Source organism: Seriola lalandi, unplaced genomic scaffold, assembly GCF_002814215.2.
Source record: "Seriola lalandi dorsalis isolate HSWRI2012SDOR001 ecotype SW California unplaced genomic scaffold, Sedor1 jcf7180002054609, whole genome shotgun sequence".
NCBI lineage: Eukaryota > Metazoa > Chordata > Actinopteri > Carangiformes > Carangidae > Seriola > Seriola lalandi.
In genome coordinates, this window is record NW_019525162.1 from 708,327 (window position 1) to 727,401 (window position 19,075).

The following is a 19,075-nucleotide window of genomic DNA, read 5'->3' on the forward strand; positions in this document are numbered from 1 at the left end:
ACTGTAAGACACTGTGTACAGTATACAGTATAGAACTCTTTCAATCTGTTGGGCATTTACAGTAGTTGGATATTTGAAAATGTTGTAATGAATTTGCACTAACTAAGTAAAAAGGTTTGTCATGAGCTGAGAACAAAGGGATTAACTTTTCATATTAAAAGGGAAACATGTGGCTTCTCATTCAAGGCACCAAGATTTCAAGCTTCACTTGATACCTTCATACCTTGTCCAGCAGCAGATAAAAGAAGAAACAAACCCTCTTGTGTCTAATCAAACCACTTTTTTATTTCAGGTTGTAATCTCCATCGCAATCTTCCCCAAACTTAAGATAATATATTGTCCGATCAGACCAAATGGTGCTCCAATAATATGCTGAATTCAGCAGAATGTTTCAGTATTGACACATTTGACATAACTTAATATTATATATATATATATATATATATATATATATATATATATATATATATATATATATATATATAAAGTTAATGCAACAAAAACCTGCTAAAAAGATGCACAAAACCCTTAGAACTGAGAGACAAGTTCACAAACTTGCCTTTGAGCAGAACAACATGACCAAGGATTGACATGAGTTTAGTCTCTGCCAAAGACAGTCAAAATGCCTTTAATTGTACCTCCAACATGTAAATCATAAATGCTCTAATCACATCAAGTAAAGTCATGTCAGTTTTTCTTCATATAATGCCTTCAACACTGAACGCTCCTGTTTCACTCCTCCTTTCCTGTAGGATGCAAACAACAGTCTCCACTTTCGGGGCCACAATTCTCCTCGCGTGACCTGATAACTGGACGTAAGAGGTTGTGCCGGTAATGTGTATAACAGCAGTTCAACCAGGGTGTTAGCAGAGCAGGCGACTGTATTCCGACAGCGCTGAGGACTTTTTCACCCCATCCCAGATCCGAGCTGCATAATGGAACCTGTAAAAACAGATCAAATGTATAGAGAGAGACCAGGGGCTGTGTACACAAAACATCCTACAGCTAAAACCTCCCAACTGGCAGAATTAAGAGACTCTTAACTCCCCATAAGGGTGTGCAACTCCTAAATACAAGTGTTGTTACATGTACCACACTTTGAAAACTCAGTAAAAGTTTAATTGTGCTTTTTGCTATAAAGACTAGCTTGTACCTGAATTCATGACCAGTTTCTTATTTCAGTCGGTATAATTCGATTTTCATTTGTGTCCTTTATTGAATCCGCTTTTAAATGATTTTTATCTGGAAAAAATGCACAGGAGCTGGAGGTACTTTTCAAGCCCTGAACACTGTCTTGTAGGTGTTCATTTTAAAGATGCGTATAGCTCCAACACCAAATAAAGTGAGGCATATCCAAAGGAAGTTAGTTGCTGTGAGTTTGCAAAAGTTTGCAAAGCAAAGCTTGATACACTACTCTGGCATGCATTCCCAATCCCAAGTGAAAATGATGTCCATGTTGTTATAACATTTTTATTGTCATGTTTGGCTGTTCTATTTTGTTCTGTAAAACTATGTTATAAATTAATGACACAAGAATGAAGTTAAATGGAAGGTGTGCAAAGCAGAATGTGATGTTTACCAGTTCTTCTCAGTGAGGATGGTGTGTGACAGCTGACAGCGGGGCATGGTCAGTATTTGGCTGCGAAGTTTTGAAACCATGTTGGAGAAGGAAGGGTGTCCTCTGTACCCCGGCAGCAGGGAGAAGAGCGGGTATGTTCCCGACCCTAAACATGGTACCATGATCAATTCACACCTTACACAAGCACAACACCAAGGACTGACATTGCTTTAGTCCCTGAAGGGAAGTAAAGATTCGTCGAGAAGCCTCTAATTCTACTTTCAAGATGTATAAATGATATGTCAACATGATACACATCACTTATCCAGGCAAATTCTTACTTTATAGGTAGTTGGGTTAGATACTGTATATTGAGTTTTGCCTTATGTGAAAAATGCTTTGTAACCTGCTTTGGTCAGATTATCCTCGCCGTCATTGTCCTGCACAGGAAGTAAGAACATGTTGACCTCAGGTGACAGATAGTCCTGTCCCAGGCCAGGGAAGATATTGCAGTCCAGCATGGACAATGTACCTAAAATACAAACCAAGTATTATGGAATGAGTGGAGGTGTTGTATGTTTGCTTAAGCAATTTGGGCTATTTATGTATTTAGTTAATAATATTTAATATGATTTGACTTAAAAAAAAAAAAAAACAACTATAATGTGAACGGTATATATTTAATATGGGGAGAATACTCTTATAGTTTTGCACCTTTGTATTTGAGATGAGAGTGGGCCATTAATTTGTCCACCACCATATGCATGTTCTTCAGATTCCTTGGGCAGAAATCATCCCGTTTGGCTTTATTCTGGAGGAACACTGGGTGAAAAAGAAAAGTTTAAAGAAGAGAGACTTTCATGTTAATGTTATTAAACCTGGCTGGTGTGTGAGATTGTGTTTACGTTTCTGTTTAACATAGTCACCTATATGAGGATAGTACTCTGCTCCATCATCATTTCCTGAAGAGCCAGTGCTGTCATGGCTTGCGGACGGAGTGGAAGGTTTCAGCATCTCAGCAGTCTGAAGAAACCTTCCCAAAAACATAACATTGGAATTTTTCTCAAACCAGAAGCAACAGCTGCAAAGGTAACTGCTGTGCAATTCAATTTGATTGCAACTGTGGGAATACAGTATAATCGGTAAGGGAAGTGACTAACAAATCCCCTTGGCAGCTGTTGATAAGCTTGGTCCAATGATAACAACACAGCATAATTAACAGTAAAACATTAGAATATCTACAGTACATGTTTGACATTTTGTAATTAAGTTTAGCAAAATCTGCTCAGTTAACTTTCCTCACAGTGCATAGTAATGCTCTGATCACAGGATAAATCTGTGTGTATTTTCTGGCAGCCTATTACTATATTCCTACATAAACATACATCTACAGGTAGTTACCGGTAGGCGTTTATGACCACTAATAGCGCAGTGGAGCAACATTTCTATGAGCGGGTCACGTTTAGTTTGCGTGGATTCAGACCGAAAATAGCCTTGTATTAACACATGCATGTGTAGGGGAATGAGGGCGATGCCATACACACTCCAGCATGGCAATGTGTCAACAATAAAATAAAATCTAAAAATGGAGCACCGGAATCAAATATAATAGATCTATAACATAACTGTAGAAACGAAGAAAACGCAATAACCTCTTATTTTATTCAAACATGTCAGAACTCAAATGTGCGTAAGAGAGCTCTTGAGTGTGTGTAGATTCTGTTCTTACCTAAAATCAAATCCCAACTAAGAAAACATTGGTGAATGGCAGAATCTTTGTAAAAGGCGCGTAAGTGGGTTTTAAGAAGGAATTTCTTTTTGAGAATGGTTGGTGAGGCCCAATGTATTTTGGTGTGCAATAATGAAAAAAACAAAACAAAATAAAACACAGTGCCTTTAACAAATGCTTAATTCCAACTAGCTCTGTCTACATTACCTATGTGATATTGGCCAACATCTGGGAATGGACGATATGGATAAAACCCTCTTTTATAGTATTGTATATGTATGTATGTATATATGTCATCTCACCCCACCCTGCCAACATCTGCTCTCTTTCATCATTTGGATCCATATGAGAGAAGAGAGTATGACAACATGTATTTTCTACAAAGTCATTTTGTTTAATGAATGATGAGATTTTGTATGAGTATGAGTACAACGGTCATGCTTGGTGCATAGGGAATTAAATTTTCTTATTCTTTCCAGATTATTCTTCAACTATTAAATGGTTAATTCACAGTTTTTCAAGTCTGTCTCGAAATAATACACACATGCCCATATGTATGTACATTCATTCATTTTCTACCGCTTATCCTCTAGTAGGGTCGCGGGATGTATGTACATAGAAAGCGTTATCTGTCACTTTACTTGCTCTTCCAGCACTCAGCATACTATCAATATTGTATTAAGACATACTTGAAAAATGTGCACCTATCCTTTTTTGCTACACTTTTCAATTTATACACTTTCCAAGACATGCAAGTAATTACATTTGATGTCCATGTATTTCTAGTGCAATCTACTTCCTAGCTAGAACTAAGCTAATTACCAATATCTTTTTTAGCTACAGAGTAATTTGGGTTAGTGTGGGTATTCTGAGCAGATACTGGTGTACATGGACAAGATGAGTGTGTGGCAGCACATAGGTAGCGATTTTCAACATGTCTGGCTTCACTGTTGACAAGACCAACTGAAAGAATAACATTACTGAGCTCATAAGAAAACCAGAAGACAAATATCCTCTCAAGATACAAGATGAAATACTCAACATTCCTGTGGGAGCAGGGGACTTGAAAGTTATTGGCAGAGCCTTACTGAGAGCTATCCTCTCCTTTTTTCCTGCAAAGCTGGGTAGTGAGTATTATACAGATCTATCACACATAAACAAGTACCTACCTGTAGAGGTTTAAGTCAGTGAACCAGTCTTGAACGACAATGATGACATGGCACACAGTAAACAGGAAGGCAGCGATCTGAAGAGACTGGGGAAAGATTATAAAGAGAGAGGACTAATGTGGCTACATGTGAATGTGTGTGTACAGAATTAAAATGACCACTAAACTGTCATTAAACAGTGAATTGGAGGACCACAGGTACATATTGGTCTTTACAGGTTATGCACCAGGGCAAAATAAACAACTACTGCCCTCTGCAGGCCGGTCACTGACCTGCATCTCAATGTACGTATGAGGGAGGTTGTACTCTGGAGGCAGCTTCCGGTCGTTGTTGATGAGGTGGTCCAGAATAGATGGGCTGAGGATCGGCTGAAGAAACAAACAAGGAAGAGGCATTTACACACATGTTGATTCAATCCCCAACCAACCAACTATCCTGACTTCTAGCTATTCCACGGTGACATTTAAATTTCAGAGTTCATTACTTCCCTTCATTCTGACAGCAAATTGGAGATACTACAGAAAAGAGACACTGACTCTGTATCCACAACACTTCATTCTTACGTACCTGTGTATCCAGGAAGATGACTCTCTCCTGTGTGATGAAGAAATCAATCCCTGTGCTCTGGTTTCCTCCTCTTTCTTTGATTTCTTGAGACTGGGCTCTGAATACATAACCTCTGTGCAAAAAAATACAGATGCTTATTCCAAACAAAGGACACACCATGTCCTCAGTGTCACACACTGAGCTGGCTTTTGTGATAAAACAAAATAACATATGTTCATCTGAAACACGGCACCAGACGACACAGAAGCAGCTGAGTTTACTATAGTGCCTCTGTGTGGTCAGAAAGAGTTATGTCTCTTTCAGTGTGCAGCTTTAAAATACAAAATGTTGATGGGAAGAAAAAAACAGATAAATATTTACTATTGATTTGTGTAATCTGTTTGTGTTATTTCAACTTTGAATGGGTAAGCTGCTTTTGCAAAACTACCTCTATTCCAGCTGAGCAATATGATGAACAGAAAGACAAACTGGGGCTGACAGTTCACTCTCTTCATCTTAAACAAATGATTGTATTAAGTCCTACACATATATTCCTTTCTATAATAATCTATAATAACAGATGAGATGTTTCGGTATGTAGCACTGACAAAAACTCATTATAATTACATGTGTCTACTATATTCAGCTTTTCTATTATATTCTGTTATTTAGTAGACTGTTTTAGCCTTAATCAAAGCACTTAACAAAGCTTTAGTTTCGCACAAATCAATACTGCAAGTTGAACAGTAACTTTTACTGGAAGATTTTTACAAAACTAAAATTTCAGTTTAGTCTTAACTGTTTTCTTCAGTCTTCATTTAGTAAACTGAACTCAGGAACACATTATTTTATTGTTTTCGAATTCCTCTTGCATATTATGGGACATTTTCTGTCATTATGGGAAAGCATAATCCTCATCAGCATCTTTTAACTGTGACATCTTTTATCCACTGCTTTTCTCTGACTGTCATTTTACTTCTTATTACGCTTTTGACAAGTGCAAAATTAGATGTTTTTATTACTTTTATTATTAAATGAAATCAATATATAATTTACACATAGCTGAGCAGTTTACAAGCCTGGGGGTATTGTTGGTGTTTCATACAGTCTTACCTTTGATCTTCCTCAGGGGTGTTGGCAGATAATAGTGACATGATCGTGGATTTCCCACTTCCCTGAAGGCCAATGACTCCCACCACCAACATATCTGTCTGGTCCCTCAGGTACTGCAACACATCACAACAAAAAAGCAACTTCCTTTGAGTAAAAACAGCACAGTATATTGAAAACATTCTTCCGTTATTTAATACAATGGCTCATCAATCAACTAATCAACTAAATTCATCGAACATTAACTCACCTCCATGGCACTGTCACACCAGTTCATCTGATCGTCCACCAGCTTAATGCTGTGCTTCATCTTCTCTGGAGGGAGGAGTTTAGCTTGGCCAACCATAGCTGGAAGTCACATGAAACAATTCTGGATCTACTTTTCTTTTCTCTGCACATGTAATTTTGCCGTAATGAGGGCATCCAAATGGAGTAGTTCTTAACATCACACTAACATTTGTAATTTGCAATACAATTTCAATAGTTATTTTTTTTAAATCTACAATAACTCACGGTCTACAGCGCTGCTCGATGCAGAAGCACCCATTCCTCGGTTTTGGATCTGGTACACAGGCTGGGTAGGTCGCTGCCCTTCCCTCTCAATCTTTGAGGGTCCAGGGCCAGAGGGCTGAGCTGCTGCCTCTGGAGGGGTCCCTGGCTTCCCTCCATCATCCCTGGCTTTCATTAGCATGATGGGCTTCTCCAAGACTGGAGCTCCACTGACAGGTGCATTCTGTGATGGCTTGGCCTAGAAAAGGATCCATTAAAAGCACAATTCAATAGATGCCTGAGCAGAGAGGTAGAGGAGCTTAAAGACTACTTTCTGTAATGATTAACCGTGACTCATTTGTTATGGCATTGTGAATGTACTGCTGAACTATGGAGAGAATTATGACTTACATCGCCTTAGGTATAAGCATCTGCCAAATCTTAACGTTCAAATGTCTTTATTGTTTGTGTTCAATACAGATAATTAAATAAAAAAAAGAGCTCAGAATTTGACACAAGCCAAAGTACCCTTTCCCCGGGGGGTTTTGCAAGAATGATGGGGGTCTTCTGAATGAGTGGGCCTGGTGGATCCTCGCTCCCATCCTAAACAGACACATGAAAGCGACTCAGATTTCAGTTACGCCAGCAGTTTAAACAACCCAGACTTCATGAGTGTGAGCTTGTATTACCCTTCGTTCCCTCGGTTGGTATTCTCGATCCCGGCTAGGACCAGACAGATTTTGCCCAGGAGGTCCTGCATCTCTGTCTCCCCGGCGTCTCCTCCTCCTGCGTCCCTGCCCGTACATCCCGGGCTGACTGTGGCCAGACTCTGACATCTCCCTACTCGCTTGATTTACTGACTTAAAACAGCACAACGGATATCAACACAGAGCTACAAACGATGGAACCACAGTCCGAGCAGAGACGAGCTAAAGGTATTTTTACTTTTACTGAAATATCCCCCGAAACGAGAAATCTGTTCTTAACTAGCAGTCCTATTACCATTACTCTCCTTGAAATTTAAAGACTTTTAATCGTAACATCGTTTTAGTTCAACCTCAAGCACTTGTCTGTGGACGTAAATAACGTTAGCTAAAGCTTTCCGCCAGTGCGCTTGTTTGGTAGCTCGACGCAAACCGTTACAATACGATGTGGGAGCGGTTCTCAAATATCATCGTCCTGGAAGAAACTCCACCCGCCTAAAATTCCATTAGTCTAAAATCAAACACATCTCGTTCGTCTGGTAAATGGAGTCGTTATGAAACATCGTAATGATGTGGGTAGTTCCAGGAACCATTTCACACGTTGTATTTTTACTATATATATTACTGTATAAAGGAATATAGGACGATGTATATATAACGTTAAACCGTGCCTCGCTACTTTTTGTTTGCCTTTATTAAAAATAATGGCATCCTGAAATGTCAGATTTCTTAAAGGCAAAGTTAAAGAAATCACTGTATATAGTATGGGCATTGTTTGGTGGTGTGAATATGGTGTTTCCTGGTTGCCTTAAAATAAAAAATAAAAAATAAAAAATAAAAAATAAAAAATAAAAAATAAAAAATAAAAAATAAAAAATAGAACAGAAAGAAAAACCATATTGATAATTGAAGACCGCCCGTGCCATTCAAAAAAAAAAAAAATTTAGCCTGGGATGATTTTTTTGGGATGAACTCGTTATATAATTCTCAAATTAGTCTACTGAGTAAAATTACAGTATCTGCACATATATCAACCAAGAGTTTTCATGGAGTTTAAAGAAATATTAAACTGCCTAAGAAAGCCATGGAAGTTGAGTGATGCACTCTGGGATATGTAGGCGTCTCTCTTCCGCCTTTAACCGGAGGTGGAGGGGCTAGCTGTGCGGACGCCATCAACAATATGACGGTGTCATTAAATATGAATTTTTAAAGGTTTCTCTTGTTGTAATGTGCTGAATCATGCCTGTATTATCGTCACCTGTACAGCTGGATGCGCTTCAGACACACATCTTTTAAAAGAGGCCGTTTATGTCTCCTAAAAACCTAAGTCAGTACATACAAGTAAACGTTAACGCTAGCTCTTAGTGTATTTTTAGTAACGTATAGTAAATGTCTCGGACGAATCGTCACCTTCTAGTTTGGAGGAATCAAATTATTCCATCGTTGTTTTGTGGCACAGGCAAGGGTGTATTAGTGCTGTACTTGTGGGCAAAGGTAAGTAGTTTCCCTGTGCATGTATAAGTGTAACGTGTGATGTGGCTCTGACAGAGCTTTCGTTTCTGGTGGGCTATAACGTTAACTAGCTAAAAGTAGGAAATAGTGAAAAGTGATAGTGGGTATGTGCTGTCAAGGGAGGCACGTGAAGACACGAAAAGTTAACCTCACTAGAGCTGCAATTAATGATTATATGCCAGTCTTCAAAAACCTTACTTTGTCTGAATCACACGGATATTGAATGTAAATGTTATAAATATGGTATAAGACAAAAACAATGACAGATTGAACAGGACTAAGAGCCTACAACCATGTTAGCATCTCTTTTATGATCTACTTAGGCACTGAGGGGGCTTTTAGCTAAATGCTAACATGCTATTGTTAAGCAGGTACATTGTTAGCATGCTAACATTTAGCATGCTGATTAACCCCAAGCACTAAGTACAGCCGAGGCTGTGGCAGTGTATTCAGACAAAAACCAAAGTTGGACATTGCTGGATATATTGAATTTTTGATCCAAGGATGGCTCAACATGAAAAGGATTTCCAAAGTGGATATAATTCATCCTGAGGGGGGCATGCATGTCTGTAACAGGTTTAATGGCAACAGTTTTTGACATTTTACCCGAAGCCACAAAAGGGAATCTCATAAGGGCGCTAGAGGGAAAGTCGGGATCAACAAAGTCAGTAGCATTCAGCCTCGAGGGGCCATGACTGTCTGTACAAAATTTCATAGCAATCCAGTAGTTGATGAGATATTTCAAAGAATGTCTGGAATTTTTGGTTGATAATTGAATAAAAAAACGTATTAGCAATGAAATCTTTATTTTTAGATTAAATGGCTGTCTGATGTAATGCTTCTATTGTTATGCATATATGAAACCTTGCTTGACATTTTTTTAAGTGATTCTGTCTGCTTTAAATTGCAGACCATCCAGAGTTTGCCTTGACCAACTCCTTATGTCTGAAGACTCGAGCAGCGATGAAGAATGGTGTATCTCTACAAAAAGGCAGGTGGATGATGCACGCACACTGGCAAAATGTTGGGAATGTGGCAAAAAATTCAGCAACATAAAAAACTTGATGTCACACTACAAAAGCCACAATATTAAAGCCACCTGCCACATCTGCAAGATTATTTTCCGACGCCTGACGTCACTCTCCACGCACCTGGATAATGCACACTCGCCGCCCCTCTGCAAAAAGTGCCATCAATCTTTCAGTAATGTGTGGGAATTGAACAAGCATGCAGAGATACATTGCAGTGGCTCGGCGCCTTTTAAAGAAGCTCCCTCTTTGATTTCTGCAGTCATACATCAGAGTCAGAACCCTGGCATCTTTTCTGATGAGGTGACTGTACAGCAAAGTAAAAACTCAGTACCGTGTAACTCAATGTCAGAGTTGAGGCCTCAGCAAACAATTGAGATGAGACCTGAGACATCTGAAAACAGTGTAGAATATATAGTGGGTGAAGATGATAAAGACATTGACATGGAAAGTGACTGTGAGAAGCTAGATGATTCAACAAGCTCTGAATCTGATGATGAAGATAAGACACTTTGTAAACCTACAAACATGTGTCCAGATGATGCAGAATCAGATGGTGGCTCAAGTTCAGCTGATAATTCCAGTGACTCTTCCAATAGTCTGCACTCTAAACAAAACCCTGCAGCCCTTCCCAGTGTTAATAGTTCAATATGTGCTGCATGTGGTAGAGGGCCATTTAGGTCAATGAAGCTCCATTTGCTGCACTGTAGTGGTATAAGGGTAAAATATCAGTGTTCACTGTGCAAGACGCTCTTTCTAACTGAGACTGATCTTAATGAGCACTATATGCCTTTGTATTCCTGTGACATCTGTGGCCAGGTTTTCTCTCACGAGAGCTTGTACCATCACCACCAGTGTCCCAAGGAAAGCAAATCACCTTTGGTCTTCTTTTGTTCTGAGACAATGCCGAAAGCATGTAACGTATGCAGATCCTTTTTCACTTCTGACAAAACTTTGTTAAACCATGTTACCAGAGTCCACACATCAGTGGTCAGCACCAAAGTATGCATTATTACCAATCCATCAGCATTGACCGATAAAAAGGGTTCAGGTTTCCATGGCACTGCAGTCCAGTCCACCGTCAGTAGTCCAGATGTAGTCAACCAGGTCAGTAACGGGAAGCTGCATGTTGACCAAACTTGTGCAGGCTCACTGTCCACTATTCTGAAGTCTGACACCGACCCAACTTCAGCAACTGCGACCTCTGACCCCGTCTCGCCCACTATTATGGCCATGTTCGAGAACGACAGCCAAGATGTGGCTTTGATGAAACGTATGAACACAGGCTGGCGCTCCAAGGTCCCTTACCCCTGCAGGCAGTGTGGTGCCATCTTGCGGCAGCCCTCCCTCATCATTAGCCACCGCTACCTCCACCGAGGCCGCCGCTCACACCAGTGCCAGTGCGGCCGAGCTTTTAAGCACCGGCTGCACCTCCTGCGACATTGTGTTCAGCATGCGGAGGCCATAAGCTACATCTGCGTCAGCTGTGGGGAGACTTTCATAGGAGCCAGACTCTTAGCTGAACACATGAAGGGCAAATCACAGAAAAAGTCCCGTCCTTCCGGGCGTCCATGGAGACGTAAAGTTAAGAAAAAATGCAAAATGCCCTTTACATGTGACTGTGGACAACTATTTTTTAGGCCTTCTGCTTACATATGGCACCAACTTCAAAACTGGACAAAAACTAAACAATTGAAGAAGCCCTTGAAATGACAATGGATCAACACGTCTGGTTTTCGCCACTCTTCTTCAACTTTGTCCACCACAATTTAAATCAAACTGTTAAATTAAAAGGGATGTTTCACACATCATCTGATTGTCACTATTTTGTTTAATTTGTGTGTTACCAAGTGACAAAATCAAAGCAGAATCACATACATGTTTTTTCTTAATAGTTTTTAATTATAAGCATGTCCTGGATGGTTGTTAACATGTTTTCACCATGTGCAAATGATACATAGTAAACTGTTATAATAATAATAGTAATAAGTTCTTTTGACAACACAATTGAACCCACAAGGAACTTTTTTCAGTATTTGGATTAAGTTAAAACACATAAAACTCCAGTTTATCCTCCAGAGAAAGAGCTAGTCCAGTTTTGCTATTTTTCTCACAAAGTGCATTTTTAACAGTGAGGTTTGTACGGGGGGTTTCTGGGGCCTCTTGTGTTCTGTTTTTCAGATTTGTTTTCACAACAGCCTACACTTCAATGTTATGCTCCCATGAGACATTGGTATTCGGATTAAAAATAGCATATAACTTTTTTATGGTTGTTATATAATCTTTATGACTTTAATGTTAACTGTCCTCAACATTACATACTTTACTTAACTCATGTCCACTAGATGGAGCTGCTTACAAGGCAACTTACACTCAAGTTTCATTGTTCTGCGAACAGGTGTAAACTGTCAGATGCTTTTCCTGCATCAGATGATTACAACCTTAACTGTAGACATTAATCTATGAGTTTCAGTTGACATCCATTAAAATCCCAAGGACTTACAGTTTGAAATAAAGGTTATAATATAACTGAAGTTTAGTTTCTTCTGTTAGTGGAGCATCAAAACACATCATTTCATTCACCATTAACCTGATGGGTTGGAGGAAAGCAGAACAATGAGGAATTATTGGAGAATGTATTATATTCAATAAGCCTGTATGCAAACAACAATCAGCTCGGTAACCATTAAACTGTCTGCTAATGAAAAGAGGATTTGCAAGAGGTTTGTAAAAAAAACTGATTAGGCTAACACTGATAAAAAATATTGCAAGAGATTTGAAATAAAATTAGCATGTAAAAATATATATCTTATTCCACAGGAATAAGGCGGCGACGGAGTCCATCAATGAAACCTTACAAATAGCAGTTGAGAGAGCGATCCTGGAGCCTTTGACAGTTTGGATTACAAGGATCTCCATAGTTCTTGTTTGAGATTAATTCAGTTCTTTCACTGTCACAAACACGACTGCTGAAATCACAACAGATTTCTCAAAATGTGTAGGGAATCTTCTCCCACAGTGATTGGAAGTCTTATTTTATCTGTATAATTTTACTGCTATGAGTCACTGTGCAGTGCACTCTGCACAGGGCCAGAAGATGAGATCTTTAGTAGGTATGCCAGTCCTCCAAGTGGTTCAGCATGTTAAGAGTCTGGAGCAGCTCTGGGTGGAGAAGATTTACCGTCTCATTTTCATGGATATTGTAGATGAAAACACTGAAGGCAGTCAACTGTCTCCGTTCTTAACAAAATGCATAGAGCCATGTCACCTGCAAAAAAACAATCAAAAAAATCAATTCAGCGTAGATACCACATCCTGCAGCGCGTCGTTAGCAGATCGGCGCAGCGTCACTAGCAGTCCTAAGTGTTGTTTACCTGATCTCTGGGTTGCGGTGACGTAGGACCTGAGAAAGCAGCTCGGAGGTTTGTTGGAAGCAGCGACTCAGTTCATCCAGCTTCTGCTCCATGGAGAGGATACGCTGCTCCAGCTCCCGATAGGAGTTATTCCAGTTGGCACTCAGGTCACACATTATCATCTGCATCTGTCAAAACAGCCACAAAATGCAAATGCAAAGATTTTTGTATTCATGATGGAATTTCTGGTAGCGTTTCTAGCAACTGAATTGCAAAGAAGCCAACAGCAACAAATTTCGGTTACTTTTTTTAGCCCTCTGTGCTCGGCCTCGCTGTGGCTTACTTTTTACATCTTACCAAGGAGCTACAATTGAAGACTGGAAAAACCAGGCTTGTTTTCCACATAAATCAATCAACAAAATGCATTTTAAAATTCACAAATTACACACTAGTGCCTCTCACTGGGTAATGCCTTTACATCTTGGCTTTATTCCACATGGAAAACTTTTCTGGGCCTATGAATTCCTGACACAAATGAATCCTGAGACAGTTTATGGAGATTTTTTAACAAGCATTTAATGTGTCTGAACACCTAGTGATAAACAGCAGACCGTAAAATGCTGCGTAATAGTCTATGTAAGTAGTGAGTGTTTTTAGAGGGATCTTTGTCATCTTATTTGGCATTAACCTTTTCCAATGAAATGTGCAAAATATTCCAGTGACAGCTGTCGCTCACCTTAGGGAGATCCACCATCTCGCTTACGTAATCTCTCAATTGTCTTTGTTTGAGGCGTAAATGCCGAAATCTGTGCAGACAAAAGGTTCAGTATAGATCTCAGTCATGGAAGGATTTCACACATATTCACATTTTAATTGCATTATTCCAAATGTTACACTGAGACAACAGAAAGGGAAACAGTTCGAAGTATTTTCATGTGCTAGTGTAAGACAAGTTCTTTGTCCTATTTTCGGGCAAACAGAACAGACAATTCAGAACCCCTGGTTTGTGGAGGAATATCCAGACAACACAGTATTCCACTACTCAAAATGCATGAGTCATTGTGTGTTTGTTATTTTTTTAATGACATATAAAGGGGGAAAATGGCTAAATTTACCATTTACAACAAAAAATGAAATATGGATCAATCAGCATCCAGGTAGACCGTTCTTAACCCCAAGGTGTGGAGGTGCCTCCCGATGGTACTTTCCACAGTGTATTTATTTATAGTGCTTTTGCCCGGTATAAAGCAGGAAGTACAATCCCTCCACCCAGGCTAACACACACACCCACACACACACACACACACACACACACACACACACACATAATCCTGTTGTAAGGATAATGACCATACACTTCTGGACTTCCTGTCTCATGCATTTTACTTGTTCATGAAGGAGGAGCTTTGGCTCAATAACAAGAAGATACAATTCAAAGGAAAAACATGTAAATGGAAGTGTGTCTAAGAGGATGTATATTCTGTTGTGTTTTACTGTCAAATCATACTTTGAAAAGTAAAACAAAAACTTTGCCCTGAATTCTGTATAATAAAAGGGTGGGCCCTTGTTCACACATGCCCTTCCCACATAAAAGATTAAAACAAATCTAATTACTAATCTAAATTAGCCATTCAAGCTGTGACTCTGCGGTTATGCATGTTGACACTAAGTTAATGACCCGTAAAATACACATCTAAGGCACACAAACCACCACCCAATCCCTCGCCCAGATAAAAATATGCAGACATCCTGACTGAAGGTATGATTCTGCGAAACAGTAACTCACACTCTGATGGCTTCCAGAAGGCATCTCTGGTGTCTTCTGTGCTCACCGCGGTTGCCCTTTGTCAGGTTTGTGCGATGCAGAAGCCAGCATTCCCTTAGCACGTTAGCAGCAGCGTGGCGGATCTGGTAAAGAGGCAGAAAAATTCAAATAGACTGATCAAACAAGGAAGTTCCAGGAGAAGAAATGCGATGATAAGACTGTCAAGATAAAGTCAATCAAACTTTCAGGCTTGACTGACCAAACCACACAGCGCTTATCTCATTTAAAAAAATTTTTTTTTAGACAGAATCTGGTTTATATCTATCATTTTAGTATGGGAAATAAAATCATGAGTCATCTAAGCGAGCTGATTAAATCCAGACAGTCTTTCCTGTTCAGCCCTTTTGCTCTATGATGCTGATTTCAGATAAAACAGAAGTATGAAGGCTTATTTTCACAGAAAGGCTTAATACAAGTCTTTGAAGAACAGGACGTACAGAGTAGAAGCTAGGTTTAGGCATTGCAGGATTTCTCCAGTGTCACCTTTTTGCACTTTTCTCTTTGATTCTATTCGTGTCTGTTTGTCTTCCTGCCCAAATCACTGTAACTGCCCCGTGATGATGTCACTCTGCCCCTGTTGTGGGGGTTATTAATAGAGGCTGTCAATGTCTGCATCCAGATGTCTTCCCTTGTTCCCATCAGTGTAAATCTGGACTGCACCAGAAAGCTCAGAAGGATGCACGCACATGCACAAAAACACACACAGGCAGACCAAAACAACCACAAGCAAGGCATAAAGATGCACCGAATGACAGGATGCAGCCACAGAGAGAAAGGAAATGGTTGTATCCTCCAAAGCAGCGTTATCTACCATAGTCAGACACTGCTTTACAGTTTGGTGCTAAGCTGTAGCACTGCATATGAAACACACACTGAAACTTCAGATTGTAGGAACTCTATTGATCTTTACACATTTTTATTCCTAAAACTTTATTTTTTTTTTCCTGGCTTTAGGACAATGTTTCCTTGTAAGCTTTCATTTTTCAGACACCTACTTTTTCCCATCAAGAGGTAAACACCACAATGCTGTCCATGGCTACAAACAGAGTAACTCTTCTGCAAGCTACTTCCACACACACTCACAAAAACACACGTAAGCTCAAACAGTTTCCGGCCTATCGCTGCACCGGCCTGAACTGACACAAGTTTCTTTCCTGACAGAGATAAGATTATTTCCTCTGTTTGACGCCTTGAAAAGGCTATAAAGAGGTTGGCAGACCTCATCTCCCTCCTCTTTTCCCACACTATCCTGTCCTCTGGTGTCTCTTATTTAAGGAAAAAAATAGTTAAAAAAAGAGGCAAAAACCAAAACATGCATGTGACATGGAAAGTAGTGACGCTTCCATCTTGACAACTCTCTATCAGCTTTCTTATTTGTCTTGCTACACTGTAGTAACCTCTGAGGGGGGAGGGTAGTTGGCTGTTTACTAAGTGTTTATACAGGGAAGTTCATTTTATTATGAGATAAATATCAAAATAATGCTGAAAAAATAAAAGTTTTTAGCTCATTAAAGGTCTTTCAAATTTAAAAATCACACCGTGTTACATCTATAAATAGTGGACTTTATATTTTATATCTGAATGTCTCTGTGGTACAAGAGAGTCTGTGATGTCATTATGGTTTATTTAGTCACATGACACCACGTCTAAGATGATTGATGATAAAGTATCTGACCTATACTGAGCTGTTAATCTGTTAATAACTGGATGTAAAGACAATCTTTGAACTCTACTTTATAGTGGTTTCCTACTAAATGACCTGAATTGTTTCGTCCCATTCAATACAAATACTGTAACATAGTTTACATATTTAAACTACCAGGCCTTTTCCAGTGTAAAAATGTTTTCATTCTTGTTTTGTTTTTTTAGTTGAGTTATGGTATTGTTGTCTGGCAATGCAATACAGACTTTTCAAATCATTGTGCACTTACAGCTGTATTACCATGCAATGCTCCAGTTACTTTGACAAAAATATCACAGACATAACCCTTTCAGTCACAGGCCAAAAGCTGCCTTATTATATAACATCTCATTAGCTTTAGCTACAGGTATCTAGCGCATTTTCTTTTTTTCAGAATTACCAAGACTTTTTGAAAATGATGATTTATTTATGATCTGTGACAGCATAAAAACTAAACTTATAAACTAAAATCAAACACGCCACTCTGACTCCATTGGTTATTGGTCAACTCCTAGAATGTGTATTATTTACAAAAACAACAAATTAAAACTGCCGCCCCCCGCAAGCAGAATGGAACACAGCTAAAGTGTGATGCCCACATGTTCATTAGGTCATCATAATAACACACAAGCAGGCGTTACAAGTAAGCATGGTGGCTCATTTTGCCAATAAAGATCAGGAGTATTGATATGTTGATTGACAGAGAAATGGATGAACTGGTTCATGTGCAAACCTCACTTGAACTCTGGGCGGGACGCTGGTGTCTCACTGGGATTGATAAATAAGTATTTTCATACATTAATTGAAACCAATAGCTACATGGACAAAAAGAAAAGTATGTTCAGAAATCTTACAGCTCATTTGGAAACAGATACAGCAGTTATGTGGGGTGTATATGTACGTTATAGTATTTGCTCCAATACATGCAAAAAGTAAGAATGATGCAAATGATTCAAAACAGCTGAATTCCAAAGCAAAGTGGTACAAAAGTGGCGATGCATGCACATCCAAAAAGTCATATAGCTGATGAAAAAAAAAATAGCTAAACTAACAAAGAACAATCCACATCTTGACAAACAGTTATATTGTTCTGATATTCCAGCGTTTCATAATGTAAACTTTATAAACATTATAATCCACTTCTGCTGAGAAAAATATTGCGTTACTCTTACCCTTTTAGAGATCTGAATGTCCAGCATGAAGAAATGCACATGTTTCTCTCCTTTGTTCAACGCCAGCTTCTTGGTAACAACTGCAACCAGCATGGCAGTGCAGGCTACACCCTAAAACCCAACACACATACACACACACACACACACACACACACACACACACACACACACACACAGACAGAGAGCTGTTGGCATGGTTACTGATATATTTAACATCTGCCTCAACAAATTCCCAATGATCGAGCAAGACTGATCCAGAATACTGTAGTGACATCAACAAGGCTGAACTCAAGAGAGAGTGATGTAAACTTTTACAGGCGGATTTTAAGCCTGATTTCGTCTGACTCCTCAACAGTGGCTCTGGCGTCTTTTGAGAAAGCACTTATTGAGAAAACTGAATGTTGATCTTCATACTTCATATGCTTTCATCCAATAAATCAAAGTTATATTTACACAGAGAGTTCAATGGTTAAACACGGGCCTCTGTGGCACTGCTATAATAGTGCGGGTTTCCTCTGAGAATAGCCTTGTGCTATTGCTGGACAGGGAACTACAGAACGATGGTGAGTATTTGGATGGGCCGCAGAGCGAATCACATCCACATACTCACAGAAATAAACACATAATAGGCACACACACACAGACAAAACACTGCACAGAACCCATGTACACCATGGATAATGATAAAAGATTAATTAGTGTTTACCTGTTTTCCTCTTTTCAGCTTGCATTAAAAAGAGAGAAGGAAAGAAGGAGAGAGCAACATCAAGCCTGAGCATTAGAAAGCACAAACCAGTTTTAAAAGATAAATTTATCCTTCACTCCAACAGCCATAAACTATCCGTCATTACACCGTCTGTGAAAACCAGGGAGGTACAAACTCTTTCCGTGGATCCATCCACACATAGTGATGGGATGCAAACAGTGTTGTCAGCCCCTTTACACAGCTGCAAATTGAGTTATGGCTGGAGTGGAGCAGAAGTGCTGACCGTAGATGCTTTCAGCCATATTACAGGTGTGAGCATCACCCCAGTCACTGGCTCACAGAACTGCCCTGATGGGAGTAGGAAATTTTTTTCCAAATCATGGGCACAGGTTGGCACACCCTCCTGTTGTAGTGGTGCCAAAGACAATAAACCACCTAAAAATGGATATGGTGGAAAGTTTTCCCTTATAAGGGGGGGGGGGGGGGGGGGGGT

General features: G+C 39.5%; 3 protein-coding genes across 4 annotated transcripts in view; 1 reads left to right on the forward strand and 2 right to left on the reverse strand.

The window, feature by feature from the left end:
• Window positions 1–260: 260 nt before the first annotated feature.
• smg9 (SMG9 nonsense mediated mRNA decay factor) lies at window positions 261–7,710 on the reverse strand. Its single transcript, XM_023419843.2, has 13 exons — window positions 7,291–7,710; window positions 7,130–7,204; window positions 6,626–6,860; window positions 6,363–6,460; window positions 6,116–6,228; window positions 5,024–5,135; window positions 4,729–4,824; window positions 4,457–4,542; window positions 2,485–2,591; window positions 2,273–2,380; window positions 1,965–2,090; window positions 1,580–1,724; window positions 261–942 (listed from the first exon to the last, which is right to left on the reverse strand). Exons 1-13 carry the CDS (start codon window positions 7,435–7,437, stop codon window positions 864–866), a joined length of 1,527 nt encoding a protein of 508 aa, XP_023275611.1. The 5' UTR covers window positions 7,438–7,710; the 3' UTR covers window positions 261–863.
• A 741-nt stretch (window positions 7,711–8,451) lies between these two features.
• Window positions 8,452–11,656, forward strand: LOC147818369 (uncharacterized). The gene is made up of 2 exons (XM_087177568.1): window positions 8,452–8,799; window positions 9,728–11,656. The coding sequence occupies exon 2, from the start codon at window positions 9,759–9,761 to the stop codon at window positions 11,556–11,558; it is 1,800 nt and encodes a 599-aa protein (XP_087033694.1). The 5' UTR covers window positions 8,452–8,799; window positions 9,728–9,758; the 3' UTR covers window positions 11,559–11,656.
• Window positions 11,657–11,724: 68 nt separating this feature from the next.
• Window positions 11,725–19,075, reverse strand: part of kcnn4 (potassium intermediate/small conductance calcium-activated channel, subfamily N, member 4) — a 21,422-nt gene continuing 14,071 nt past the window's right edge. The window contains exons 5-9 of one of the 2 annotated variants that reach the window (XM_023419839.2): window positions 17,877–17,987; window positions 14,985–15,106; window positions 13,935–14,004; window positions 13,220–13,386; window positions 11,725–13,113 (exon numbers count right to left, since the gene is read on the reverse strand). In XM_023419839.2, the coding sequence (XP_023275607.1) occupies window positions 13,110–13,113; window positions 13,220–13,386; window positions 13,935–14,004; window positions 14,985–15,106; window positions 17,877–17,987 (474 nt within the window). In that variant the 3' untranslated portion in view covers window positions 11,725–13,109. Of the gene's footprint in view, window positions 13,114–13,215; window positions 13,387–13,934; window positions 14,005–14,984; window positions 15,107–17,876; window positions 17,988–19,075 lie in introns of those variants that run through there. The other variant, XM_023419841.2, reaches the window with a different exon arrangement.